Here is a 21,510-nt window from a genome sequence, read left to right on the forward strand (position 1 = left end):
GCCCTCGCTCGCCGCAATTAGAGGAAACCCGGGTGCAGCACCAAGGGCCCAACGCAGGCATAAATAAATAAATAATTTTTAAAAAAAACTCAAATTAAATTAAAAGGTTGAGACAGCTGCATGTATGGTGAGGCCACTAAAGGTGGCTGTTCTCTTGCTCTCTGTACTTCCCCTGCCCAGCCAGTGCCTGCTTCACCTACATCTTAGGCACATGAGTGATCTTCCTATATACTTGCCTCAGGCCCCAGCTAGTGACTGTTCTTATCAAAGGGGTAGTGAGGGGTGTGCCCCCTACTGATTTCCCTGGTAACTAATGAGCCTACCTGAGGTCAATTGCCCTATAACTGGTAATCTCCCACTCTCCCTGAGATCGAAGACTGCCACCATGTCCTGCCCGCTGTCAGCCACACATTGTGGGATGTCACTCCAGGATCTTGCTTCACGTGTGTAAGATCCCCCATCCATTAAACTACTGATGTCTCTGTTGCTGAGTCCAGGCTCTTTCTTCAGTCTTGAAGCTGGGCAAGCACAGGGCTTGTAGGCCTGCAGGGTGCAGCCCAACACTGTACCCTTGTTTACTTAGAAAATTATCCTCCATAATGGTGCCTTCCCTGGTGCCCACAAGATGACCGAGCTTCCACCATAATAAGGGTTTTGTTATGATGCACAAAGAGAGCACAGGATTAGTAATTAGAAGAAGGAAGTTCTGGCACCAGTTCTGTCACTCATTAGTGCCGTGACCCCGCTCCACTCATAGATCTCAATTTTACAGAAGAGGAAACCAAGGCTTGGAGCAGTTTTACAACACCTGTTACCTGCTTGCCATCCACAAAGGATGTTCGAGGGACTGAGAGAGGACTTGAATGAAAGGCTATGAAAACTGCAAAGCATGACACAATGCTTGAACTACTGACTAGTAATTTCACATGATCTATAGTACTAACCAATTCTAGTTTGGTGGTTCCTAATGTTTATTGCTATTTCTGCAATCCTGTTTCCATGGATAAAAGGTAACACATCAAATAAGCATCTTTAACAAACTATATAACTTAAGTAACTAATTTTCCTTAAACAAGTTATAAAATATAAACCTATGAAAGTGTTTTAACTATATAGTAAATATGAAAAAGTGTCGTGTCAGGATTTTACCTCTAGAAATGCAAGAATTTTAGTTATAAACACCAATTTTGATTTTCCATAGAAAATTTAAAAGTAAACACTTAAAAATCAAATGATAAAACATGTTTTGAGCAGACACCTCTCATAACTATGAGACAGTTTTTATAATTATGCCCAATTTATAGATGATGAAACCAAGGCACAGAGAAGTTAAGGAGGTCTCCAAGGTCACAGAGCAAGCCAAATGGTAGAGCCAGCATTCAAATCAAGCAGTCTATCCTAAAGTGTGTGCTTTTTGGCACCAGATTATTCTATCACTGTCTCAAGTGCTTTTGTAAACAGGCCATTGTGTTCTGGAAAACTGGGTCTCCCCCCACCCCCCATCTCTGTGCTCCTGTAGCATTCTGGGTTTACTTCTATGAAGTTACACTGTTTACTAATCAGCTCCCTTACCAGCCTATGAGCTTTCTGAAAGCAAGCACCATGTACCCAGATCTTCTTCATGTCTGGCCAGCAGTGAGTTCTGAGTGTAAGGGCAGTGTTTGCCTACAGTTAACACCATACTAATGGCTGGGGAATGGTTCTAAAAGAAACATTAAAGCAATACTAACAACAACAAAAAAAGCTTCATGGGGTGAAATATTTTGAAAGCTTTCTTACCTCCTCCTCCTCCTCCCCCACTCCTGGAGAACTGGCCCTACTTAAGGGATTAGGATCCTCCCGCTAGATGGCCTGGGGTAGTTTACAAAGGTCCTGCTCACACTACTTCATGAAATTCTCACAATTCTGAGAGCTAAAGAACAGTTAACAGCATTCACATTTTGCAAATGAAGAATCTGAGGCTCACAGAGGTTAGGAGACTTGTCCAAAGTCACTGAAAAGCTAAGGGGCAAGTTGGGAATAGAACCTGGATCTCTGAACTCCAAGTCCAGCGTGCTCTCTCCCCTGGACCATAATTATCACCCATATATCTCACAATCGTACTAGAGAAGATGACCTAGCCCTGATCTGGCTTCAACCTGTCAGAAGGAGCCGTCTGATTCACGCTGAAGAACAAGATTCTGTTGCCCGGTGGCCTGAGCTCCTAAGGCATAGGGTAGTCTTGCCGCTCTGTCTCGTCTCCCCACCTCCAATCTTTTCCTGGCCATGGATATTGTCTGCAGGATGCTACTCAATCTTCTGTTCCAAAGTATAGCTGTGTTTCAGTGCTTTTGTTTGTTGCTGCCGTTGTTTTAAACGCTGTTCTCTAGCATTCTACAGACTTACCTGAATTCACTTGTCCCGTGATACTGGGTAGAGTGCCTGGCTAATGATTTAGGAAGGCTACTACTGTTCTTTGACCTGTGGGTGCCACTCTTCAAGAATTCTGCTAGCTAACTGAACCGTAACTTTTTCCATACCATGGTGATATTTCATTCCTTCTTAGCAAGAGTCACTTTCATTTGTTATGCCAAACATCTTTCTTTATAGTTTAAGTGCAAATTATTTTCCAAAATAAAATAATCCAATTGTTTATTTTCTGAATACCGTTTGAACTCTTCAGATGTCAACCAATTTTGGTTCATTTATCCAGATCTCACCAAGAAGAAATATTCAGTAAAAGTCTTTTAAAAATAGAAGTATTTTACTATTTATCAACAATTATAATAGAAACGAGCTTCTACATTTGAATAAGTTAGTCTTGCCAATTATGAATATTTAACACTAGGAAAATAATACCAATCATAAACCTGGATCAATTCTTCCAGATTATTTTTAAACAATATTCATCTACCACAGAATTGCCTTGTGATCCAGTATCTTAAATTGAGAAAAGTACAGTATAAATGGTTTCTTCCTCATCCCTAAAAGAAGAAATATTGTTTAATTATCTTCTGAGAGAGCTTGTTTTAGAAATAAAAACTCAGTATAAAAAAGTATTAATTTGAAGTAATGAGTAATCATAAATATATTTACATGTTCAGTAATATGTCTAAATATATCTTTCTTAAAATACCATTGACCATCAAAAAAACTGTAAAGTAATGTTGGTTAACTGCTAGGAAAATACTATGAAACATGCAAATCTCCACAGTCTTAAATAATGCAAAAATTTAATAGGCTTTACTAAAGTTACACTAAAATATTAGTTACAAGTTTATTACACAAATACAAAGGCACACCCTTGTACAAGGCCAACTAGGAATCAATGACAGCAATTCTGCTTTCCTAAGTCAAATACAGTAAAGGTTCCAGTCGAACTTTTAAGGTCCTCAAACTGTTTATAAATAATCTCATTTAGGGAAGTAAAGAATAGGTAGAATATTCATAAATTTATAGATGGAAAACAGATACAAAAAGAGAAGTGACTTTTTCCAAGGTCATAAGGTTACAAAGTAAGGGACTAAAAATGGGAACAAAATATCATTAACTTGACAGTCAATGATACAGTCTTTCCAAAGACCTCTTTCTCTTTTATGCAAGCATCCCCAAAGTGGGCTGCAAATGAGCTGCTAGCACTGAATTTTGGAGGGTAAACTAGGTGGAAGGTAAACATCTTAAAAAGGTCAAGAATATTGAACCAGTCAAAGATCAAAATAAATAACTTTTCATTGCTTGTTCAGTTTACAAGTACTTGTTAAGTAAAGCAAGTGAGAATTTTCAAAGGAGAGCAATCATCTGTCAGAAGAGAAGAAGCTAATTTTACTTTATCTGCAACAGGGCTGTGTTCACTCCAAGTAATTTCTCAGGCAGTTTTACAATTATTCTTACTTTCCTTTGTAAATGAGAAACTGATTTACTCTAGAGCATAATTTTCAGAATCACAGCCTTTAATCATCCATCAGGATAAGTTTGGGGCCATAAGGATAACTATGTAACATACTATAGAGGATCAGGACTGGTTAAATGAGAATGTATTTTAATATTCAAAATGTTAAATTTTCAAATACACAGTGGGACATAGTGAATACGAACAGTTAAAACCCTTGTCCCACTCAAAATCTTTTGTGGGAGCTGCTAAAAAGGAGATCAGTTGGCTTTTCTGAGTTTTAGTCTTTCTTCCTGCCTCTGTTCATTCTCTTATGGAGGTAAAGCAAGAAGTTTAAAATGTAAAGAAAGAGAAGAGAAGCCCAAGGGATGGATAACAAGTTTAAGCTCCAGAGTGACGAGTCACCACCTAAAAAGGAACAAAATGGGCCTATGGCACTGCTACAGTCAAAAACCATACTGTTCACCCATACCTTACTTCAAGTTCTTTTGTTTTACAAGCAATACCTATCCCTATGCATACTCCAATACCTGCATTATATAGGTATTGTTTCATCCTCACCAGTAGGTGTTGTATTTATTTTACAACGAGTCTTCTACTGTTAAGTCTCCAGTCACTAGAGCCAACTTAGATACTTCAGATACTAAACTATTTAGTAGTGGAGTTATGAAACAGAGCCAAATGGATTAGGCAAGCATAGAGTCTACAAAGCAATTGAACAATTGAACCAAGCCAAGCACAGATTGCCTAATTCTTAGTCAAAAGTTGACTTGCTGGGCCTAGATTCCTAAATGGGAATATGGCTATACAGAAATTCTCCCACTTAGAACTTCTGCAGACCTGTGAAGTGGGGCACAAGCATGGAAACATAGTAATATGTACTTTTTTTTTTTTTTTTTTTGGCCGTGCCATGCAGCTTACAGGATCTTAGTTCCCTGACCAGGGATCAAACCTGAACAGAGAAAGCAAAAGCATGGAGTCCTAATCACTGGACCACCAGGGAAGTCCCAGTCATATGTACTTATTATCTGGTCTTATATCAAAAAGGACAATAGAAGTTGGTCATATTTTTAAGAAGAGGAAAAAAAGAAGACAGAAGAGATGAATCTGCGGTTCTTGATGACTACTATACCCAGAGTTCAAGACAGGTGACCACATAAGGCTACGGTGGAATACACAGTGACCATTATGAGTGAGAGAATGAAACCAGGAATGACGAGTGGGATATCCATTCCTATCTATGTTAAGGTTTAAGTACTAGAACCTGAGAAAAGTCTCAGCCCATTGCCAGGCTACATATAAGTCAGAGGGAGTTCAGTGAACAAAGTGATTAGAAGAGTTTGAAAAGACAAACAAAAAGAAAGCTTACCCTTGATGTGGCTGTATATATACAAACTAATATACATAAATATTCTACAAACCTATAAACAGGCTTCCCTGGTGGCGCAGTGGTTGAGAATCTGCCTGCTAATGCAGGGGACACGGGTTCGAGCCCTGGTCTGGGAGGATCCCACATGCCACGGAGCAACTAGGCCCGTGAGCCACAACTACTGAGCCTGTGCTCCGCAATAAGAGAGGCCGCGACAGTGAGAGGCCCGCGCACCGCGATGAAGAATGGCCCTCGCTTGCCACAACTAGAGAAAGCCCTCGCACAGAAACGAAGACCAACACAGCAAAAATAAATTAATTAATTAATAAACTCCTACCCCCAACATAAAAAAAAACTATCAATGAACACAGACAGGTATAAAATAAAAACAGGAACCTCAAACATTACGTTTTGAATTATTTTACTTGGATTCAGAGGGTTTGGATAATCACCTAATCTGTATATTCATTTACGGGACCGTAGATGGTTAGGGCAGGCCAACAAACGTCTAATTTATAAGAGTCCTAAATTCCTTGGGAGAAATGATAACGGGGACTTTGGAACTAACTGACGGTTCACGCCAACAAGACACTAAAATTATGACTTTCAAAAGGAAAGACAGGGCTTCCCTGGTGGCGCAGTGGTTGAGAGTCTGCCTGCCGATGCAGGGGATACGGGTTCGTGCCCTGGTGCGGGAAGATCCCACATGCCGTGGAGCAGCTGTGCCCGAGAGCCATGGCCGCTGAGCCTGCGCGTCTGGAGCCTGTGCTCCGCAGCGGGAGAGGTCACAGCAGTGAGAGGCCCGCGTAGCAAAAAAAAAAAAAAAAAAAAGTAAAGACAAAGGTTGCCCTGAATTGGCAGGGGACGGAGGGAAGACTAGAGTATCAGAGGCAGCACCAGAATATAAAAAATGGACATGTAACACCTTAAGTGCAAGCACCTAGGCTTGGAAGACATTTGATTCGGGAAGAAATATTTCTCACATGACACTAGGTGGTGCCACTCAAAGGCCCTCTGGCCCAGGGCAGCCCCTAGGTAAGAGTTTTCCAAATTCCGGAAAGGAGAGGAAGGAAAGGATGCTGAGCAGTGGAAGGGAGCAATGCTGCAGGGTTAGGGTGAATGCAGAAGCCACTTAGCAGCCCAGGGCATTTCAGAGTGACTGAAAGAATTCTAATCTCCAGCGAGGATGCCCTGACCAGTGCAGCATCAGAGTTGGAGAGTGGGCACTGGCAAGGGCAAGAGCTGTGTAACTAGCGGAGAAGAGACAGACACCCGGGGGAAAGGACAAAGGGCCCACGTGCAGGCCCAGACACAACAACGCTGGCTGGTGACTCCAGCTGAAATACTCCTGGGATTCTCACCTAAGTCCTCATCCCCAAGAGCTGCCACGGTCATCCCTCCTCAACATAACGTCCAGAATTGGGAAACAATGACTACCCCAAAGACTAAAGCCGGAAGTGTGTCCCCGATAACGACTTCCTGCAACTCTGGGTTAAAAGTCCGGCTTCAAACATGTTAAGTAAACCACGCTCCGTAACCCATGATGATGAAGAATGCACAGGCGGCGTGAAGCCAATGGAAGTCCACAGTACCAGATATCCAGACCCATGACCAGCAGGGCCACAGAAGGGGTGTTAAGGGTTACTCCAGAAGCCCAACATCTATGATCATCAAAAGGCACCTAACAACTTCATTTTTTGTGCATGCAAACAATAACAAAGGCTTTTATAATGTTGGCTTTCCTAAAACTCATAAATATTTCAAAGAAATTATAGTGAAACCTGGCTACATTTTTTTCTATTTGCACCAGAGTGCTTTTAATTTTGAAGTCCAAGTAAGTAAACAGACAGCTAAGAGATTAATACTTTGTCTTACCTAGATCTGACCAATTTAGAAAGTAAACACTCTCCCAAGCAAGTGTTTAACTGACAACTTAGAGTTGAGAATATCTAAGTGGTTCATTGAAAAAGACAAAACAAGGCACAGTCTGTACTTAATTTTTCAAAGATAAAGACCTCTTCAAAGTCTAACCTACGTCTACTTCTGATAATTAGCAAATCAATCAGGATCTTACCTGATCAGCCTTAAGTTAGCATTTAAGTACTCCCACATCTTCAATACCCGAGTGCAATCAATGATGCAGTAAGCCTTAGTACTTAAACATTTATTTGCATGAACTGCAGGAAATAACGGCTAATGCAGCTCCTATTGTGTACCAGAAGCAAATTTTTAGTTGGAAGAAATTAATGTAGTTATGGGTCTGTTCCTGCTCAAAACTTAGAATTATTTAAGAATTAAAATGCTGTTATCACCCTATATTCAATGAAACACACATCTCAGTCTTCCCCTTTTTTAAGCTTAATACACAACTGCAATATGAATACAAATGCAACTTTTAAAAACTCTCTAAAAATAAGAATAAATTCCTATAGCTTAAAGAAACAACATTGTAACAATATGCTTAAAACCGGTCATTGAAATTAGGATCCACAAGTGCATCTTACGCAGCCTTTTTCTTTTTTTTCAAAGTGGCTTAAGTTTCGGTTTAGGAAAAGTTCACAGGTAACATTTGCAGGAGTGCTAAATATTTATGTCCTGAGCAAAATGACTGAACTTTACGGTCATTATTACCACCTTGTTATCTGCAGCAGAAGAACACAAATTTAGAGGGCAAGTTAACAGGTTTCGATGACTCAACTTCGCTTAAAACACAGAACAAAAGTCACCTTGACACACAGATAATGAAATCAGTCTTGCGTTTCTCAGTTCTGGGCTCCCTGAGACGTGGGGAGATGCTCGCCAACGTTATCGAGGCGTGAGGATACCAGGCGTTCTGTTTTGTTTTGAAAGACCTTTCAACAGCAGGAAAGCGAGTGGGGACGAACTCCCCGGGCTACAGCCCTCTCTCTCGGACGCACCTACCTGGCTGGGCGTTTGCCGCCGGGGCCTCGGCGCTGCGCGCAGACCCGCCCGAGGAGCTGTCAGCGGCCGCGGAGCCTCGGGAGCTGCGGCGGCTCCGCGCGCCCACACCACGGCGGCCCCGGAGGCAGCGGCGACCCCGGAGCTCGCAGCCGGCAGTCCCACGGCGCCCCCCGCCCCCCTCCGCTCCCTCGCCGCGGCCTAGCGCCGCCCGCCCGCCCTTCTCACCTGCGCGGCTGCGGCGCCGCTCCCGCCGGCGGTCGCTCTCGTAGAAGCCCAGTGTCTCCGTGTGCTGAGGCGCCGGCGGGGGCCCGTGACCGCCGCCGCCCGGCTGCTCCGCGTCTCCGCGGCCTTCCCTCTCCGGGATGTCGGCGCCGCCGCCGCCTTCTCTCTGGGCGGTCGCGTCGCCGACGCCCGCCATGTTCCGAGCACAACAAACCTTCCCCACCGCCTCCCTGCAGCCTCCCGCCCGGCCTCCGCCTCCGGCCGGCCCCCTTCCCGCCTCGCCCCGCCCCTCGGTGGAGCCCGGGCCGCCGCTGCCACCACTATCCGCGGTCCGCCGGCCGGCGCGCGCCATTAGCGTCAGCTGCGCGTGAGAGGCCGCAGCCGTCACGGCCGCCGCCATCTTCTTCCTGCCGTCGCCGTAGCGAGCGCTGGCTTCCCGCGCTGTGCCGGGCTCGGCCGTCTTGGACCCAGCGGCGGGCTCCATGCAGCCGGGTCGCGCGTCCGGGGAGAGCGAGCGCCTCCGGGGCTCGGGTCGGGGCCCCGGCGGGAGCGGGGCAAGAGCGGAGGCGGCGGCGGCCGGAGGGTTGGCCGAGGCGCCCAGGGGCGGCGGCCGCTGCGCCTGCTGCCCGCTGTCTGCGAGGTGGCCGGCCGCTCGCCCGGGGCCCGTTTTGCAGGCTCGGTGCCCGGAGTGCGCCGGCGCCGCCCGCCCGGTCTTGGCACAGCTCGCGTGGCCGCGGCTCTGAGGGCCCGGCTCCAGATCCCCGACCCCCGCGAGGCCCGGCCCCATAGGTCCGCTATCTGGGCTCCATCTCCTCTGCATAGTTATGATCACCTGTCACATTCCCTGGCCTCTAGGTTTTTGTTGACAGTTTCCAAAGCACTTGGGCAAGGAGGAGCCCGGAGATGCTACCCAACAGGTGGGGGCGCGGAGGAGAAGCGATGGTCTCAGGGACTCAGCCCGAGGAGCAGTGTGCTTTATACGTTTTCCGCGCCCGCGGACAAACTAGATTGTCTTTCGGCATTAGGGTTCGGATACAGCTCTTGGCCGCCGTGGTGCCCTTGGTCCCTCACCTGGGCGACCTCTTTACTTGGGGTGACTGTCCTTTGCAGCTCAGGCGTGTGACTCCGCACCGAGGGCGGTGCCGAGACCACCGCCGCCGCAGGGCTCCTGGAAGTAAAGATGCCCGGGGCTCGGGGAAGGGGCCGGGCACTCCATTTAGGGGGACCGTGACAGGTCGAGTTCTCTTCTGCCAACTTCACCTGTACCTCTGGTACCCTTTGATTCGAAAACGGAAAACTGTAATTCTTCCCTTAGCATTAAGCTGACTGGAAATTACCCTAGACCTAAACTTGAGAGCCAGATATAAACGGGTGTGAATAGAGCAAAGTCGACCTCGTGTTGATTCACTAAAGACCTTGAGTGTTGTGTTGTCACTAGTGAGTACCTACCTGGTTGCAGACTCACGGTGAGCTATTTTGGGCACCGTGCTGCGGGCAGCCGCCTAACAGTCTAACAGCAGGGTAAGAGACGGGCGAGCGACCAAGATGGACCAAAAAGGCCCCGTAGCTGGGAACCGACCCTCGGCCACCAGTGAAAGGAGGAACTGATGCCGTTGGAACATCCTTATTCCCCTTCATAAAATGGAACAGTTAGAGGATGACATTTCTAAACATTCCTGTGACCATGAAATTCTCTGTTTTGGCTATATTTGGTCAAAACTGAGTCTTAATGAATCAATCAAAAACAAGTGCTCTGGTCAAATCTTCAGAATCATTTTGAAAATCAAAAGGTACTGAAAATTGTATGGCCTCTAAGATTCCTTTACAGCTCAAATTCTATTATTCTCTGATCTTTTATAGTGTAAAACCATCCCATTCTATTATGCACTGATTGTGAAGAAGGAAGTAGGCTTTTATTGCTTGTTTATGTCAGTTCCCAAGTGCTGTCTCACCACATTTATTGGCTTATGGCCCCTGCTTTTAACTCAACAGGAGCTGGAAGGGAAGGAATCTAAAATTCTGTTTCCTAAGGCAGCCAGTTGTAGGAATGGATTTCTCTCATTTTCTGTAATAGCCTGAGGAAGAGCATGGTGTTCCAAGGGCTGTCTCTGTCCTTTAAAATAGTCAGCAAAGAGAGGGAGGGAGCAGTGTGTCCAGGCCAGGTCTGAAGGTGTTATAGCAGAGGAGCAAAGCAGAAATGGGAAAGCTGAAGCTCTTGTAGCTTTTCATCAATTGGGTCTTTTCACTCGAGCTGCATTATTTTATCTGACGTTTTGTGAAACTGCACAGTTTCAAACACATAAGTCTAATATACTAAAAAGCATTTTTGAAATGAACATTAATATAAATAATTTTTTCAATTAACACTATTCTTTCCTTGTCTAGGTATTGATAATTAGATAATCAAATATCTTACTGTATATGAAAATTTTTCTCTGACTTAATTCAACCCATTGGCAAATTTTCAGAATCCAGGGAAAGGGTATTATGAAGTATGTATTCTAAATCATCAAAACTTAAGTTACACATAATCTCAAGAAATAGTTACAAAGCATAGAAAACCAACAGTTCTCTGATAGAACTTAAAATATCATAATGTTCTTGATATCAGTTGTAGAACAAAAGATATAAGCTTAGATTCATAATGCCACCGTTAGGAAATAATAGGAGTAGTTCAAAAACATGATAACCCTCGCCATTAAAGAGACATCAAATAACATTCTGAGTTAAATTATAAGTTAAAAGCAGAATTTGGATAACAATGAGCTGCAGGAATTGAACTTAAAACATTAATTCAGCAAACAGTAGGATGGTGTGCTGTTAACATGTCACTATATTAGTTGCTAGTGAAAGAGATAATTCATTGGTGGGTAATAGTTTCAGTAGAGCAAAGTGATGAGCAAGAATGAGAAGCGGAGAAGAGTCTTACATGTGAACAGTACTGAAGGAAAAAAACTCAATGAGTGAAGAAACTTCTTAAATAATAAGGGATTTATATATTCAAATTATATTTTAATATAGATGCATAATAACTATGATTATATAAATTCAATTAAGAGTTTGTAAAATTGCTACACGTATTCTTAACTGTATTCTTTTTTTAATTTTAAAATTTTATTTTATTTTTTTATACAGCAGGTTCTTATTATCCATTTTATACATATTAGTGTATATATGTCAATCTCAATTAACTGTATTCTTTACCTAATGGTGGTAATATCTACCATGTAGCTATTGTATTTTGAAAATAGCAAAACGCAAAATGTTGTTTTTAAAAAGAATGAAAATTGGGTGAGTAGTGTACACAATTAAAACAATAAATAGCCTATTTTAGTAAAGATTTAATGATTGTGATTTTGTGACTAAACAAAATACATTGAACACATTGTGTAGGAACCATGGATTCAAGCTCCAGAAAATTATCTTATGAAGCCTATAAACTCTGGTTCTCAGTATCTTTTGCTGGTAAATGGGGCAATACCTATACTACAGTAGGAGCTGAAAAAAATAAGATTTTCCCTTTTTCTTTCTCCTCAGTGCTGACTTCCAATGCTTCCTTTTGTTTAGACTGAGTAGGTTTCACTTTTCAACTACAAAGCAATTTATCTCTTGATAACATGATAACATTTCTGGTATATTTCCCCTAAAATATGTTTGGAATTAGTTTCATATACTTTTCCTGAGTAACGGGAACATCAGGCACTTTGATGACTTGAAGGGGCGCTGAATCAAGAGAAGGCCTGGACCCTCTGGCTGTCCAGTCAAAGAGTCTTTTGATCTAAGGTGACACATGTGACCTCTCTATGCTTCATTTTCTCTACTGTAGAGTATTACACCAGATTACCCTGATGGCCTCTTCTATAATTTTCTGATAAAACCCTTCCAAACCCTTTTCAGATTCTTGGACCCTTGGGTTATAAAGAGCTAGATATTTTCCTATACTCTGAAGTTTCGTAGAAAAGTATGAAATCCTTAATTATAGAGTGACTTTGTAATTGGGTCTAAAATTTGAATGCAGGGAATTCAAATGCAGTAACTTTATTGATAACACATCCAAGGTGTGTCATCTTTAATGTCCCAACTTTATGAGCTAAGCATTAGCTCTTCATCCCTTTGTGTGAGGAGAACTGGTGGTTCCCGCTGACCTTTCCACTCCTCACCCCAAGACTCAGGGTTTCTGTGCTTTATACAAGTTTTCCGTACTGGACACATGCATAACTCTTAAGAACACCAATTGGGGCTTCCCTGGTGGCGCAGTGGTTGAGAGTCCGCCTGCCGATGCAGGGGACACGGGTTCGTGCCCCGGTCCGGGAAGATCCCACATGCCGCGGAGCGGTTGGGCCCGTGCGCCATGGCCGCTGAGCCTGCGCGTCCGGAGCCTGTGCTCCGCAACGGGAGAGGCCACAACAGGGAGAGGCCCGCGTACCGCAAAAAAAAAAAAAAAAAAGAACACCGCTTGAAGGTAGCATTTAACAGCAACTGAAGAGGTATTTGAGATGATTACTATTGTACCACTCATTTTGGTAGTATAGATTCAACCACTGAATAGAATACAGTTTAAAATAATTCTGTATTTCCCAATTGACAATTTATTTTAGCAGTACATGACTTCTATTCTCTAAACCATAAATACCACACACCTAATTCACAAAATGTAGTACTGAATTTAATTCATTCACCTTTGTCTTTCCAAGAGAAAAGTATGAATTGATGTTTTCAGAAAATCCGAGCAGCATGGCAACTGATGTTCTAAAGAAATAAAATATACTGAGGGCCCCAGAGCAAGGCTTTGCAGTAAATTTATGTGAGTATATTGAATCTCTGAGTTTCAGTAATAATACTTTCTATCTTCGGCAATCATTTTTTTGGACTGATGCTTATTATGTTTTATCCTCTCTGGGCTTTATTCCATGGATTTCTAAAGGACATCAACTCAGTTTGTTTCTGGAAGATCTAGCACAAATTGAATAATGTGCCTTTGATTCTAATGTACCTGTTACAACTTAACAAAAACGGTCATGAGCAAAATCTTTTTTCTAAAAGCATTTCTCTGGCACAAGAATATAGGACTGAAAACATTTTAAACAGGACCTATTGAAAACTGTATATTGTTACAAGAGATATTTTATAAAAGATAGTCTGTTCTGAAGACCTAAAAGTAGGTTCTGTTTATGTAATAAAAGTATATGAACGTAAATCCATGCTTTATTGGCTAATGAGACCCTTTATTCAAGATCAGATATAAGGTTTGTTTCATATTAAATTTTAAATTTCTGGAAAATTCCAAAATACTGGTGAGAGAGAACATGGCGATGGCTTAGCAAGCTTTCCAGTCCAGATTTCTCTCTTTGAGGAGAAAAAACATTGTTTATTTATTTATTTTTAAAATAAATTTATTTATTTATTTTTGGCTGGGTTGGGTCTTTGTTGCTGCGCGGGCTTTCTCTAGTTGCGGTGAGCGGGGGCTACTCTTCGTTGCAGTGCACGGGCTTCTCATTGTGGTGGCTTCTCTTGTTGCGGAGCACGGGCTCTAGGTGCGCGGGCTTCAGTAGTTGTGGCACATGGGATCAGTAGTTGTGGCTTGTGGGCTCTAGAGCGCAAGCTCAGTAGTTGTGGTGCACGGGCTTAGTTGCTTTGCGGCATGTGGGATCTTCCTGGACCAGGGCTTGAACCCATGTCCCCTGCATTGACAGGTGGATTCTTAACCGCTGCACCACCAGGGAAGTTCCCAGTGTTCTGTTTTATGGAGAGTAGTATAATTGGCTTCTCCCTTGAAAGAAAATAGTTTTCTTTGTATTTGTAAGGATGTGTTTTTAAAAACAACATATCAGCAAGGATTTTTTTCTTCTGAGTTTGTAATTTTTTAACTAAATTTTCATAGAGGCAGTGTCTGTTAATTCTTTAGGGACCTATATAAACACACAGGTGGATTCACCCATGCAAGCATTTATTTCTAGCTAACGGATGGTTTTCTCAAAACAGTCTGATTGTTTTGCTTCTTTGCCAAACTGTGTGGCATATTTGTTTGGGGCTAGACTCTACAATCTAATATCAAGTGATGGCAGTAGACTAGAAAAGGTCTTCAGATAGAGAGACAGCAGATTAAATGGGGAAAGCTATAAACTCGGAGTCAGGAGGCCTGGGTTAGGATTCTGTGCTGCCACTTACTAGCCATGATACTTAGGATGAGCTCTGGGCCTTAGTTCCCTGATCCATACAGCAGAGGATTGGCTATATTGTCTTGAAGTTTCCTTTAAGTTCTAGACTTAAGAGATTTTAGGTACCTCTTGGGGTATTTAGGCTGAATTTAAATGTTGACTTGGCATAAACTTGTAATATTATTTTTCTTCCCATGAACTCAAATTCCCTATTCTAAATTATAATGTTTACCTTAAATTGCTTACCTTAACTTAACAGACTTTAGTATTTATTATTCAGCAAACACGTGTTGAATGTTTTTTATGTCAGTTACTACACAAAGCCCTAGAGTAACAATGAAAATGACATGTAGTTCTTGTCCGCAAGAAATTACATTGCAGTGTGATAAGTATTACAGTAGAGGAATGAATGGAGTGCCATGGTTGTTCAAAGGGGAGACCGAGTAATTCTGTTCAGGGGGAGCCTGGACAGCTTAGAAGGAAGTGGCATTTGAACAGGTCTTGGAAGATGTGTTTGTCAGGTAGAAAATGGGGCAGAGACAGGTAGCTAAAAGGCCTTACAGGCAGATGGAGCAGCGTGTGCCGAGGGAGCCGGGTAGGAAGATGCAGAGTGTTTGAGTAGAGCTTCAAGACTGGGTTTGTTTCCAGGGCTAAACCCAGGGAAAAAATGGTGGGAGAGGCAGGGCATTGACTAGACAGAAGAATGGGCAAAAATGGTCTGGAAGTAGAATGAGGAATTAGGGGGTTAAAAGGTTGCTAACACTACCTCTGGGCCTTCTTGACAAGAATAATTCATAGTTTCTTTGAGCCTCATATATAGTGAGATTTGCTTGCACTTCTACCCATAGTTGTTAAGTAGAACAATTAGAAAGTCGATCTGTGTTTATGGGGCATTTACTGTGTATTAAGTCTTATTCTCAATGTCCAAGTCCCTAAGAACTTTTACCAACATCTTTTTAACTGAGAATTTATCTCTGTATAAAATTTGTAAAACAAACATTTAAAAAAATTGTTTTGTTTGGCTATAAGACAAAGGGTTAGGTTTTTGACAAGGAATCACAGATGCAATTTAACCGTAAGCAATGTATTCTTCACGTATAGAATATCATATTTCACCTCAAAATCCCAAATCAAATCATTTTAGTCTATTGAAAGGATAAAATGGGATGATGGCTTGGAAGCTGCTTTTTGGAAACTTTAAAGTTCTAGATTATTTTGATTAATTATAAATATCAGAAGGAATACACTGTTAAATTTTATGTCTGAGTTTCAGCCCTCTCCCCCAACAATTATAGCGTGGGGTAAGAACTGTACGTCAGCTTGGAATCAGGCTGTTTTGAGCCATTTAATTTAGACACATTGTTTTAATATAAGCACTTTTCCTTTGGCAGGCAGCATACAATTTTAATTAGCACTTGGAACACAGAAGAATAGGTTGACGAGGTACCAGACACGAAGAAATGTGTTCATAATGGCCTGCCTGAGGACTGGCAGCATCCAGGAAAGACACTTCCAGCATAATGCCCAATGCTTCTGAGAAATCATCTTCACTGGCACTTACACTCATATATTTAATCACTTTAGTGTTTTGAAATGTCAAAATATTGGCATTAGCTGCTTTGTCATCTAAACTACACTCAGAGAGAATATTAATTTCTTAAGCTTATTCTGATGCAGCAACTGGTATATGAGAAAACTAAACTCATTTTCTACATCTGTCCAGGATTCACTTCCCAACTTTGCCGGTCAAGCTCTTACTCATCCTTTAAGCCCTAGTTGGAGTATACCCCTTCGCAGTCTCCCCTAACCTCCCTTTCCCCCATGGCTAGTCTCTTTTCTGTATATACCCATTGTCCGTGCGCCTACAACTACATGACCACACTCTGTTGTTATTTTTTAATGCCTTATTCTCCCTGTTGACTCTCAATGCCATATTTGTAAGAACTGTGTCTCCATATCTGTATTTGGGTTGCATCTAATTAAAAGACACTGCATGGTGGAATAAAAAGAACATGCGCCTTATAGTTAAACTGTTATAGGGTTAATCTTAACTGCTACTTACTTTCTATGGGAACTTGCACAAGTTACCTAACTTCTTTGTGCTTCTTTCAGTGAGGGTAGTAATGCCTGCTGTGCAGGATTGTTGTGAAGATTAAATACGATCCAACCATCTGTCTAACAAATACATAGAGAGGTCCTATTTCATGTCAGCCACTGTGCTTGGTACTAAGAATATAATGGTGAATAAGGCATGATCCTTCCCTGAGAACTTTATAATTTCTTGGGAGAGACAGATAAGAAAACAGACAATTGCAATATAATTCTTTTTTGTTAATAAATTTATTTATTTTATTTATTTTTTGCTGCATTGGGTCTTCATTGCTGCACCCGGGCTTTCTCTAGTTGCGGCGAGCAGGGTCTACTCTTTGTTGTGGTGCACAGGCTTCTAATTGCGGTGGCTTCTCTTGCTGTGGAGCACGGGCTCTAGGCGGGCGGGCTTCAGTAGCTGTGGCGCATGGGCTTCAGTAGTTGTGGCTCGCGGGCTCTGGAGGGCAGGCTCAGTAGTTGTGGCGCACGGGCTTAGTTGCTCCGCGGCATGTGGGATCTTCCCGGACCAGGGCTCGAACCTGTGTCCCCTGCATTGGCAGGCAAATTCTTTGCTTTTGTTTACTTTGCTTTTTTAACCTAGCCCAATATTTTCTGAAAGAATTTTTGCAGTTTTTAAATTTAGCAACGATATTTGATCCTCAAGTCAGCCTTTCATCTGTAACAAATTTTACTATGTCTCATTTTGGCCCCTGCCAGTTTCATTTCAGTCCTTAATATCAGGGGTCCCCAGTCCCCGGGCCATGGACTGACATGGGTCTGCGGCCTGTTAGGACCCGGGCCGCACAGCAGGAGGTGAGTGGCGGGCGAGCGAGCAAAGCTTCACCTGCCTCTCCCCATCGGTCACATTACCGCCTGGACCATCCCTCACCCCCACCCGGGTCCTTGGAAAAATTGTCTTCCACGAAACGGGTCCCTGGTGCCCAAAAGGTTGGGGACCGTTGCTTAAGATCAAACTGCCTCCATTGAGAGAATCAAAATGACATATTTCAGCCCACTGATAGCCAAGGGGAGGTGTCCAGGAAATAGGATATGGATGCAGATATAGTGATTTGGAGAGAAATCAGGGTCCAATACAGATATGGGTGTCATTTGCATCTGGGTGTTGAGGACAAGGGTATGGGTGACATCTACCAGGAGGGTATATAGCATGAGAGAAGAGCACCCAGGAAAAGTAGAGGAGCACCAACATTCCAGAAAGACTTAGCCTGAGGAGGAGTCCATGAAAGAGAGGCAAGAGGCAGGAAGAAACCCACCGGAGGGTATTATCACGGAAGTCAGGTCAAGGAAGAGCAGGGTCCAATGATGACGGATGCAGCAGAGGGCGTGTAGGAGACACATGAAGCATGTCCTTTAGAGTTAGCAGCAATGACACCATCACTGTCCTTAGTGCCAGCCACCTCATGAGTGGGAGAGAAACACTCAGCTGGGGAGACAAACAGGAGGAGTGAGAAGGAAGTAAAGACATGGAGACAGGGCTTCCCAGGTGGCACAGTGGTTAAGAATCCGCCTGCCAATGCAGGGGACATGGGTTCGAGCCCTGGTTCAGGAAGATGCCACATGCCACGGAGCAACTAAGCCCGTGAGCCTCAACTACTGACCCTGTGCTCTAGAGCCTGTGAGCTGCAACTACTGAACCCACGTGCCACAGCTACTGAAGCCCGCGCACCTAGAGCCCATGCTCCACAACAAAAGAAGCCACCGCAGTGAGAAGCCCGCGCACCACAATGAAGAGTAGCCCCCACTCACCGCAACTAGAGAAAGCCCACGTGCAGCAACAAAGACCCAACACAGCCAAAAATAAATAAATTTATTAGAAAAAAAAGAACCAGTTAGTCTAGGTAAGTAGGGACTGGTAGATGGCCTTAATTATTATTGTTTTCTTTTTTTTTTTTAGTAGAATCTATAGCAATCTTATGAGAGCAATAGAACATATGAAATGCACTCTTCTTATCCTAATGTAATCATTTCACCTGCCAGTCTGCCAGTTCACACAGCTCCAAAGGTTAACTTTGTTTTAGGAAGTGGGACAGGTTTCAGTACTGCGATTACCTTCAAGTAAACTTTTCTCCTTCCGTAGCAACTGACATCAGCTACTGGACCTCCAGGACATTGAACAAACTCCATTCTCTTTGAATCCTTTATGTTTATAGCTAGCATCCCCTTCCACCCTGTCCCTGTTCTGACCCTTTTTTCGTTTTGTTTTTTTGTTTGTTTTTGCCTTCAGGACAAAGTGCAGGACAATTTTGTTGGCTGTTCTCGAGTCTAGCGTATTTGTTTGACCTCTGTGGAATTTAGTTCTGGGCACATGAATTAAATAAAGGTGGACTGAGCAGTCATGATTCCTCCCTGACAAGTTCCCCAAGCTTCCGTCTTTGTGTTGCTGTTTCCCTATGCCACGGACATGTCATTGCCTCTGGGCTCTGGCACTGGCACCCTGTGTAGGTGGGACACTGCAATGGGACAGCACGGGGCTGGGGGAGCCCAGGGAAAATCAGAGATGCCCTTCTTCTGTTTCCCTGCACCAAGCCACAATTCTGCTTGGAGTATAAGTGGGTCTAATTAGGTTGAGAAAGAATCAGAGATATTGGGCATATATTTCATCCCCCAAATTGAAGTGTGCAATAAACACTGCATGAAAGTGATCTGTAGACCAATTTAATACTAACTTTAGACTCACATCGTAGTAGGCTGCTGGAAAAAGGAAAGAAGAGGAAATCCTCACCCTGTCCCGGGGCTGGCTCTCTTCCTGACATGTGTCACAGTTCCGGATATTGTCCCCGGCCAGAGAATGGGTGGGGTTGGATCTGGGCTTTGTTCACTGTCCATCTTTATAGGTTTGTCTCTGCATAGTCCTTTCACACCATGTGGGTCTCATTCTGTCTCCCTGCCTTGCCTGGAGCACAGGTCTCAGGCCGGGCTCTGCCTGGAGGGTCCCGGCCACATGGCCATGAGTCTTCCTGTCTGTGCCCGGAATATTAGATGGATCCTCTCATTCTCAGTATGCCAGACGTCATTCTCTCGTTCTTCTTCCCTCTTTCCTGGTGGGTGGGGCAGTGAAAGCTGGACAGACAGGCCTTTGTGTTCTACCCTCCACATCTGTTCCCCAGGCAATACACATGCAGACACCTCCCTGCTCCGATGGGGGCAGGACAGCAGAGAGAAAAGAAGGGTCAGACCTGGAGAAAAGGAGACACAGTTTAGTATTTTAAATTAGTATCATCCTGCCCCACAAGCAAATAATGCTAATAGGGAAGATGGTCTCCCCTAAATATTTAGAAAAAATATTTCTAAAAAGTTTTGGCGAATGACGAAGATCTGTGGCAAGATTGAGGGAGAAGTTTCTGCAGGCTGGGGGAGGAGGCCGTTTGGGGAAGTGATGTCTTGATCATGCTGCTTCTCCCTTCCTGTTCTCCTGTCACTTCCTCTGGACCTCTCTCCTCCTGAGCCATATTGTCCCCTTTCTCCATCCATCCCTGTCTTTCCCCGCCATTGTCCTCCTCTCATCCTATACCCATCCACCGAAAACCGTTTATAGAGAGGACCGGCTGGGGCCTAGTAGGTCCCCCTACTTTGAGGGTTTGTCCAGAGGGCCATACACCATGGTTTGACTTCTTCCTGTGGATTACTTCTGTAAAATATCTCCTTTTAATTTCTGCATGAGCTATTTTCCTTGTTTTTTTACATTTAATTTTACTTTTTGAACATAAGATTTGTATGATTCCAAAGTCAACATTAAATGGTTATACCCAGGGCCCTGTTGCTTTCATCCTGTACCCTCCACCCTGTTTGCCTCTGCTGTCTGCAGGTAACTAATGTTGTTTCTGAAAATAGTCTTTATGCAAATATATTTCTCTGTGCAAATATAAAAAAATATATAGGAAAGGTGGCATATGACTTGCCAGTTTGCACCTTGCTTTTTGCACATAATTTATCTCAGTATCCATATTGATATGTATGGAATCTTCCTCATTTTTCCTCAAGGCTGAATGACAGAACTATGGGAACATATCATAGTTTCTAAGTCCCGTATGGATAGACATTTGGATTGTGTCCAATCCTCTGCTATTACAAATTATGACACAATGAATAGCCTTTTGCATTTATTGATGACTTTATTTAAGTAAAAACAACTAGGAGGGAGGACAGGAGGGCAGGAGAGAGAGGGAGGGAGGAAGAGATGAAGAAGTAGAGAGAGATGCTTGATTTCTTAAAAATATGGTGCTTTGGACAAGAACATTTTTGAAAGAAGACCTGTATGCTCTTGGAAATTAGTTGAGATTCCAGTGTTCTCTCTTCCCAACGGCTTTTGTGTCCTGTGAGAGAACCCCGAGAACTACCCCAGTCTGTCCACAGCCATTGAATTAATGGGAGACCCTGATCTATTTGGAAGTTTGGATTGGTCGTGGCGGGTGGGACTTACTGTCCTCTTCTTAAGGAGGTCAATTTCTCCATGGTGCCAGGAAGCCTCCTCTCCAGCATATTATCTTGATTTTTACTGACTCCTTCGATAGGAATAAGCCTCTCATTTATGATTAGAGTTGCCCAGGAAGAGAGAACTTACTGGCCTTAGTGTGTCAATGGCATCTGTCCCAGGCAGTTTCTTGAGAAGACATTTGCCTCGGACGCACAGGGTCAGCGGCCATGGCTCACGGGCCCAGCCACTCGGCGGCACGTGGGATCTTCCCGGACCGGGGCACTAACCCGCGTCCCCTGCATCGGCAGGCGGACTCCCAACCACTGCGCCACCAGGGAAGCCCCGAGAAGACATTTTGATAGAGCAAAGGACAGTGCAAATGTGATGATGCGAGTTGGGGAGGATGGGAGAGGGAGGAAGGGGAGGGGAGGAGTAAGGCACATTTTTG

General features: G+C 43.5%; 1 protein-coding gene across 1 annotated transcript in view; it reads right to left on the reverse strand.

Moving 5' to 3' along the window:
* Window positions 1-8,617, reverse strand: part of TAPT1 (transmembrane anterior posterior transformation 1) — a 64,681-nt gene extending 56,064 nt beyond the window's left edge. Inside the window, exon 1 of the mRNA XM_082838542.1 lies at window positions 8,385-8,617. Coding sequence (XP_082694668.1) covers window positions 8,385-8,577 — 193 coding nt within the window. The 5' untranslated portion in view covers window positions 8,578-8,617. The remainder of the gene's footprint in view (window positions 1-8,384) is intronic.
* Between the last annotated feature and the right edge of the window lie 12,893 nt (window positions 8,618-21,510).

Source organism: Leucopleurus acutus (genome assembly GCF_964270905.1).
Source record: "Leucopleurus acutus genome assembly, chromosome: 4".
In the NCBI taxonomy this organism is placed as follows: domain Eukaryota; kingdom Metazoa; phylum Chordata; class Mammalia; order Artiodactyla; family Delphinidae; genus Leucopleurus; species Leucopleurus acutus.